Source organism: Trichomycterus rosablanca, chromosome 16 (assembly GCF_030014385.1).
Source record: "Trichomycterus rosablanca isolate fTriRos1 chromosome 16, fTriRos1.hap1, whole genome shotgun sequence".
Taxonomy (NCBI): Eukaryota; Metazoa; Chordata; class Actinopteri; order Siluriformes; family Trichomycteridae; genus Trichomycterus; species Trichomycterus rosablanca.
Window position 1 is genome coordinate 15,430,996 of NC_086003.1, and position 9,245 is coordinate 15,440,240.

General features: G+C 38.1%; 1 protein-coding gene across 1 annotated transcript in view; it reads left to right on the plus strand.

The window, feature by feature from the left end:
* Positions 1-984, plus strand: part of ammecr1 (AMMECR nuclear protein 1) — a 70,627-nt gene extending 69,643 nt beyond the window's left edge. Inside the window, exon 6 of the mRNA XM_063011424.1 lies at positions 659-984. Within this exon, the coding sequence (XP_062867494.1) occupies positions 659-773 (115 nt within the window). The 3' untranslated portion in view covers positions 774-984. The remainder of the gene's footprint in view (positions 1-658) is intronic.
* The last annotated feature ends 8,261 nt before the right edge of the window (positions 985-9,245 follow it).

Consider the following 9,245-nt stretch of genomic DNA (forward strand, 5'->3'; position numbering starts at 1 on the left):
TCCTGTCATGAATGTAACCAAATTGTAAAACATGATGTTAAAATCCTAATAAAATAAAATAAAAAGTCAAGGTGATTTAAAATGGAACAGTGCTACCATCTGGCTATGAGTTGAATGTGGATAAGCATTTGTAGTTTTTAAAGCTGTGGCTTACACAGCCTCTCCTGAAACTGTGAACTATGCCCCAAATTGTATCCTACATACTTAATGGTGTAAAAAATGGTAACACTACCATTGGTGTTAGAAATATTTGACATTTGATTAAGTTTGGTTGTGCACAGTTTAGGACACCCCCACCTATCAATAGTGTTTATCTGACCATTCACATCACATGACTGTACAGATTTCAAATGTGTTTGTATAGCACTTTGTACAATGGACATTGTCTCAAAGCAACTTCACAGAATTCAGGACCGACAGACCAAAAACTCCTGTTGAGCAAGCCGAGGGCAACAGTGGCAAAACTCCCTTTAAAATACAGGATGAAACCTTGAGAGGAACCAGACTCAGCAGGGACCCCCATCCTCTTTGGGTGGCCCGGAGGATAATTTGAATAAATAGGATTTCCACAAATCATACAAAATTAAATTGAACTAAAAGTTCAAGTAAAACTTCATCCATTTAAACCCATATCTCAACATTTTTATTTTTATTTTAGGTACCGTAGCGAAAAGATGACGATGAGCTACGCGGAGTACATCGCCCATCGTCAGCACCACCACTACCAGAACGGCATCGGGCACCCTCTTCCCCCCTACAACCATTATTCCTGACAGCGAGCCGCATGACCAGTCACTGGACCTCTCCGCGGACCTCTTCCCGGGAGAGCCTGCCCCCTCATGGTCTAGCTATCTCTACTACTGTACCATTTTATGATGATAGTTTCCGTTGCCATGCTAACACTCTTGAAGATGGTGGTATGGCAGCGGGTGGCAAAAAATCACAACTCTGATTGTGAAGAAATACAAGTTATTTTCTCCTTTTTATCCTTTCTATTCATTTAGTTTTTGCAGCATATATATCGACCTATACACACATTTTTTTTCCTATTTTTAAAAGCAAATAAACATAAAAGTACTGCATTTCTTTTTGCTTTAAAAAAAATCTCCAAAATTCCTAATCAGGTTTTTGAGTCTGTGGATGGGAATGCATTATTAAGGGGCTGCTGTTGCAGATAGACGTTTGCTTTGTTTAATTATGCTAAGCTTTAGATTGGGTGACCGCTACTTGACTTTACCCAGGTTACAACTGTTACAACTACAACTTTTTTTTTTACACTGTACAACTATTACATTACTTATGACCTGCTATGATATGATCACTGAATGGCAGCATTAGCAGAGTTATGAGCTGAATGGCCAACCCAGCATTTCAATGCAGAACTAGTTTGGGACTGCTACTTAATCGGCCACTGGCTTCAGATAAATTCAATTCAGTTGACCTAATTTCTTAAACGTTGGCAAAGCTAAAACCAGGGTTAAAGTTGAGTAGTGGACACTGCCAGTTTTTATGTGTTATTCCTTTATCTTTACTTTATTCATTTATTCTTGTGTGTAGATGTATGCTAGTCTGAGGGATTCTGTCTTTTCCTCTCCATGCGATTCAGTTGTTGTGAGGTCTTTGAACTAGTGAGTCAAGTTGTGGATTTTTGGATTATCCTGTGTGAACGTTAAGTTGGTCAAGAATGAACAGGTTGCTTTCTTTTTTTAGATGTGCAGTGATGTCTCTAACAAACTCGTCAGAAGAAACCGCTAGATTAAATTAGTTATTGGAGGTACCAAAATATTTTCCACAATGCCAAGGAGAGCCACTCTTCACAGTGATGGTGTTGTGTGATTTTACTTGGTACAGTTGAACTGTTTACTGAATGGTAGTCTTTGTATCTTGTGTGAGGGAAAGAGGTTTTGAAAAATATCACACTGTTGTGTTGTGTTGATTGATCACTTCAGGAAAATGTCCCTTTCACTTCATTGCATTGTTTCTATAAGCTGGTGGAAGGAGTTTAAGGTGCAGGATTAGTTCCAGGTGCGAGAACAGGCAACATCTTCCATGTGATGGTTGCTCCTGACATTTGCTAGTAATAAGAGCAAAAACTAGCATTTTTGAGAATGTGGCCTCTAGAGATGGTGGCTTCTGGGCGTAATGCACCTTTTGATGTTCACAACACTTTCACTGCCTCTGTGTTCAAGCTCTTGGAGAGGAGAACTTGCTAGAGACTTTGTTCAAACGACAGGGACAAGCTAATAAGCCATACTCTCTTTAAAGGTGTGCTTCAGGGTGGTTGCTTGGTCAGTTCTCGCATTATTTTCTTTCAATGGGAATTTGTTTACTGGAATCTTTACCCATCAAGTCTTGTCAAGGCTTTTGCCCAAAATTATGTATTTTTTACGCAACACACAAGTTTTTATCAGGTTGTACAACAACATTGGTTAGTGTGTTTGTAAAAATAGAATGTCTTCGCACCAAACCATCCCAATTCATAACGCCTGGCACAAGCAATGTTTACATCCATGCACAAACGCCACAAAATTGACACCAATTGCCATATTCGGTTTTATCGTGAATCCTCAAGTCAAGCACATGTGGCTGTTTCGGTGGCCCTGCTTATCACAGCGTGTTTTGATCAGTAAGAATAACTACATCTCTTAGCTCTGAAATGCACATTATTTTTGGCATTGAAGACCTTTTTGTGACGCTGGTGAGCATTTTTTTAAAGTATTTTCTTTTAAAGAACTGTGTGATCGTGTAACATCAAAGCTTTTTGGGTAAACAAACTCATTCTTTAAACCAAACTTCCTGTTCTAGTTAGTAGCAATGTAGGACCTTGAGGGGTGTTTTACCACTGTTTTTGTGTAGGAAAGGCTGAGGCGATTTTATCACTGAAGGATTCTCTGCTTTCATATGCAAAAAAGTTTAAGGGCTTTTGGTGTTCCATCCACAGGCATCTTCAGCTCATTTGAAGGTTAAAACAACCCATATTTCAGTTGTGTTGCCTTAAAAATGGATCAGAAAATGTTGCCCTAAAGGTTTCAGTTTGCTCATTTGCACTGCAAAGTGAGGCCACCTCAGATTCTGTCCGCTATAATCAAGTCTTGTTTGTTTGCTGGACTGTATGCATTTTTCAAATCTGTTTGTTATGGAGAGTTCAGCTTGTTAAGTGTTCTCTCTGTGCGATCTCAAACGCTGTTTAAAAACACCCAACATGTTATGTCTGTCACCAAGTCTTCAAAGTGTCATACAAATGTGTCATACATTGTTTAGTGTTATTACAGGTCAGCATTTTCTGATCCATACTCAACTGATTTTTTTTTTTCTTTCTTTTGTCTTTTTGCTGCAAAACCAAGTACACCAGTTCTTTTGCATACATGTATGAAGGTATGTATGCACATCTGCAATACATTTTTTGCATGTATGTGAAGAAGACCTCCTGTTCAACCATGTGTGTTCAACCGCTAGAGACTAGACAAGAGGGGGAAAATAGACAATATAAAATGGTGCTACTGGACCTCATTTTCGGGGGTGGTCACAGTTCAATGTGACTGGTCATGCGGACTCATCGATCATATCAGACTTATTGTTATCCTCGATATATGCAGATCTGTTTTACAGGTGTTTTTGTTGTTCCTGTCAGTGTAACAAGTTGAAATTTCCTGCAGGTTTGAAAGGACAAGAAGTCACAAGTCTAAACCCATCCTTCCCTCATGGCCTAGGGAAAAGGAGCGTACACATTTCATCCCATTTATCATACAGTAGGTAGATATAGCAGCTTCTTTTAGGCAAGGGTCAACCCCAGTGGGCAAAGGTTAACCCCAAGGGCTTTTTACATCTGCTCTACAATGAAGAAATTTATGTTCAAATTTAAATTGACTTCAGCAGTTGTGGTCAAACACAATTGTACTGTTATATTTAACTTTAAACCTTTAATAATAGATTATATATTAAATATTCCGTTATTGGGGTTTTGACACATGCTTCATATAGACTGTATAGACATCTATCCATAATGGGAAAAACGCCATAAAGATAAATACACTGCTTATCTCACAGGGGTCGGACATAGCCAAATCTTTGCCACACTGCAGCCCCGTCCTGCTCTAGTTGTGAAAATCGAATACTTGAAGGCTTGTCTGAGTGTTGCAGAAGTAGTCCACCAAATACATGCACTTTAGGGGTGTAACGATCCCTAGAACCGATGGTTGCTGGGCCAAAATTATTAAACACATACCAGAATAGCTGTCCTATTGCATCGTTTAGTCAAAGATGAGTCGAAAGTTTGCTCATTGCTGGCATTTCAATCGTACGTCCTCTTCCACTCATCTTTGGCACAATTGGGATCAAGCGTTTGGTATTTCTAACATCCACTCTGAGCAAAATATTAGTGGTTTTCACAGCATACAAAGGTTTAATGAATTATTGCCGTTCATCCTGTACTCCTTCAGAGTTTTTACTCTCACCTTTGTGTGTTCAGTCAAACCAAAGATGCCTCCAGCCATGTCCAAATGCTGCTCTTGAGACCTGCCTTCCTGTCCTTCCATATAAACCCCTGCAAGAAAAATGTCTTTTGTGTTAGTTTTTAAAATATTTTTTGTACAATTTCTAACTTTCGTTTAGATTTTTAGCAACCTGAGATCAATGAATCTTCATTGTAGCCGTCTTTGATACCTCATTAGGTGTTAATGACTAATGCTAGGTTGCTCATTTTTATTTAAATTGTTTCATTATTGTTATCGTATATTTTTTTTAAAGAAAACCCCATAGCGTGCCTCTTAGATTCATGTGTTTCTTAATGTGTTTTTCCTAAGACCAGCAGTTATACTTTATATAAAGATGTGTTAATTCTTATTTTTAAATGCCATTTAAAAAGCCTCTTTTCTTTACTCTGGACCCAGTAGCAGCACTGGTATACAATCGCACTGATAGATAAAAAAAGGACACATAATAATAATAATAAAGGTCATAAATACACAATACAATATACTTGTTTGAGAACATTTTGTAAGAAACTACACTTAAATGAGAAAAAAAACTATACTTTTTTGTACAACAGAGGTTGATTCTTTAAAAAATATTTTGGATCTAGTTTCTAAATTATTTTAGTGGTTTTCTATGTTCTGAACCTTAAGCTGAGTTTTGAACGTGTGACACTGGCGATTTGTGCAGCATTGGCACAGTGGGTTTCGGGGTTGCCTGGTGTAGCCCCTCATACCCACCATTTATTTTGAATGGATTTTATTGAGTTGGGATTTTCTCTGCTTTAATAACTTGAAATTGTTGATGAAATAATGACCTGGAAAAAAATAAACAGACCCTTTCCTTGTAGAACTAGACCCTTCTTTCCTTCCCCGTTGAATTTGCTATTAGTGTGATGAAACTTGAAATGGGCATTTATCAAGACTATGATAGAATGACTGCAAAAAGAGTAAAAGAAAAATAACAAAATAACAAAATATACCAGAAAAAAAACTCAAGGTTGGGAGGAGGGGAGGGGGGGGGGGGGGGGGGGGTCCTCATATATAGATGGATTACCAATGGGTATGTGAGTTATGGCTGTGGCGATGTAGTTTTAAACATTGTTATTACCTTTCAAATCATTTATCCAATAAAAAAATTATAAAAACTAATGTTGAGCGTTGTCAGATTTTCTTATTGTATTGTGGTACATTATAATAATGCATGAGCTGGTTTTATTTTAAATTTACAGAACTGTTTAGAAGCACATGATATGAACTGACATAGGGAAATAGAATAAAGGTTTAAGTTCATGAATGTTAGCAGCAGAGCAGTTAAGACTGGGTGGGAGTAAGTGGGAGGTTAGATGTCTGAAAGTTTATTAAGTACCACTGCGGGGCCCCTACAATTAGATAATGTGAAAACCTGCAGTCTTTTGTGCATTAGATTGGACAGCCATTTGCATGAGGTCATGCACCCACATTGGACGAAAAGGACGGATTTATTCTAATATATTTGTTAAACGGGGTTTATATACTGTACATACACACATACTATAAGTGTTAAATATTTGGATGTCTGATCATGAGATTGTTGGACATTCCATTGGACATCTATGATCTTTTCAGATATAACAGCCACTTTTCTTAGAAGGCTTCTCACAACACATTAAAGTATGTTTGTAAGAATTTCTGCCCATTCAGCCAAAAGAGCATTTGTATGGGTGGGCACTGATGTTGGTCAAGAAAGCCATAATTGATGTTTCGGTTCTTTCCACAGCTGGTCAGTACTGCTGAAGTCAGAGCACTGTGCAAGCTTTCTTGGTTACTCTAAACCAAGCTTTTCTTTATGTCTTTATAAACCTTGCTTTGTGCACAGGGGGACAGTCATACTAAAACAGGAAAAAAGCCTTCCCTGAGTTACTGCTTAAAAGTTGGAAGCATATAATGTTCTTATGTAAATGATTTATTACACCTGTTAGCAATTGTTGTTGTTGAAACATATTGCAATAACTAGGACAATTTGTCCTAATATGATATATAATATATATTCAAATATATATTAGGAATGAGTAGCTACATATCTTTGGCCCTATAGTGTTTTTAAGGCCTCCCATGTATATGCAACACTTCTATTTTTATCCAGGCTTGGAACTGGCATTGAGAGCACAAACCTGACTTCCCTTCCCACCGGATATTAACCAACCTTTAGGTTCAAGAAGTTTTCATTTTTTCATTGTTTATGTCTAATCTGATGGCAAAATCCACTATAATAAACCACTAAACTGTATTAAAGGGACATTTATTAGATGTACGCTGGTTTAATTCAATATCCCACAATGCATAATGAGAGCTTATCTTATATTATCTTATATTAAAGTTCTTTTTTAAATCATTAATATTTAGTTACTACTCTGATGGTTTTTCTCCAAGCTCTGACATGTATTAGGTGGATTTGCTCTAAATTTTTCCTAGGTGTGGATGAGTAAGTGGAGCCATCATAAAGCTATTACTGTTTTAAGCCTAATGTTTCTGTTTGCCACTAGACCAAATGCAATTCTGAATCAGCATAAGGTAAGTTATAACATATTCTTAGGTAATAATTAATATTAGGTAACCATTTTATACTATACTGACTAGGCATAACATTATGACCACTGACAAGTGAAGTGAATAACACTGATTATCTCTTTATCACGGCACCTGTTAGTGGGTGGGATACATTAGGCAGAAAGTTATTATTTTATACTCGATGTGTTAGAAGCAGGAAAAAACTGCAGCTCTTCTAGGGTGTTCCTGATCTCCAGTGGTCAGTATCTATCAAAAGTGGTCCAAGGAAGGAACAGTGGTAAACTGGTGACAGGGTCATGGGTGGCCAAGGCTCATTGATGCACGTGGGGAGCGAAGGCTGGCCAGTGTAGTCTGATCCAACAGACGAGCTACTGTAGCTCAGATTCCTGAAGAAGTTAATGCTGGTTCTGACAGAAAGGTGTCAGAATAAACAGTGAATTATAGTTTGTTACGTAGGGGGCTGCAAAAGGGGAGCCAACACAATATTAGGAAGGTGGTCATAATGTTATGCCTAATCATTGTATACCTGAAATACTTCTTATTTGAATTAACTGTTTAAATGTAAATATGACTGAACAGATAGCCTTCCCACCTTGCACCTTATTCTTCCAAGTAGACTTTGGACCCACCTACTGCTAGTCTGTTTGACCTAAAGCTGGCTTACCACATGATTTAAACCTTTGCAAACTCAAGGAAGCTGTGATGTGTTATATAAACACCACTCAGAGACTCAAGTGTTGCAACCAGCATAACAACTAAAAATCTGTCACAAAAGCTGAGCAGGTGAGAGAATTCCATTGCATCAATAGCACAATGGGTGAAAGATCTCTAAGACCTTGAACGTTCCTCGAGACACCACTGGGAGTATTGTCTGGAAGTTCCAAAGTTATGGTGCAGCAGCAATTCTGCCTGGCTGTGGGAGAAAGACCAACATTTTATTTAGATGGCTTAGCAATCTCATCAGGACAAGGATGGAAACCCCCTGTGTTACTGCAAAACACTTATAGGATGACATGATAAAGACTGGGACAAATGTCAGTAGCAGCTAAAAGATCACTTAACAACCAAAAACTTTATAGCCCATGCTATTCTTGAAGGTAGAGTCGACTGGGATATGGTAGAATGAATGTGGATATACAGTGGTGTTCAAAAAAATAGCAGTCCAACACCATTGACCTGATAAATCACTGTTTTTAGTAGAAATGCTATTTCTACATAGCAAAAATTTTACTTGAAAGTGTAGTAGAGTAATGAAAACAAAACAAACCCAACAATTAGGACATGCATGCCGCTCATTCTGAGTAATCGAAGCATTGATTGAAAGGTGGTTGTTCAAAATAATAGCAGTGAGGAGTTCAATTGGTGAAGTCATTCATTCTGCAGAAGAACGGGTGTCAATTTAGGCCCTTATTTAAGGTAGGAGGGGGGCAAATGTTGCACAGGTTGGTCATAGCACATTTCCTTCTGAAATACTGGGTAAAATGGGTTGTTCCAGACATTGTTCTGATGAACAGCGTACTTTGATTAAAAAGTTGATTGTAGATGGAAAAAACATACAGAAAAGTGCAGCAAATGATAGGCTGCTCAGCTAAAATGATCTCCAATGTCTTGAAGTGACAACTAAAACCTGAAAGATGCAGAAGGAAGTATGGAACTACTGTTCGATTGGATCGAAGAATAGCCAAAATGGCAAAGGTTCAGCCAATGATCACCTCCAGAAAGATCAAGGAACATCTGAAGTTCCCAGTGAGTACAGAAGATGATTAAGTGAAGCCAATTTACCAGCAAGAACTCCTTGCATAGTCCCGTTGTTAAGAAAAAGACACGTCCTGAATGGGTTCAAATTTGCCAAGGAACACATTAACTGGTCCAAAGAGAAATGGCTCAACATTTGTGGACTGGTGAAAGGAAAATTGTTCTTTTTGGGTCTAGTGGACGTAGACAGTATGTCAGACGACCCTCGAGCACTGAATTCAAGCCACAGTACACTGAAGACAGTAAAGCATGGTGGTACAAAATGATGATATGGGGATGTTTCTCATACCATGGTGTTACGTCTAGTTATCACATACGAGGTATCATGGATCAATTTAAATATATCAGAATACTTGAGGAGATCATGTTGCCCTATGTCGAAGAAGAAATGCCCTTAAAATGGGTGTTTCAACATGACAATGACCCAAAACATCTTGGTTACAGACAAACAAGATTGAGGTAATAGAGTGG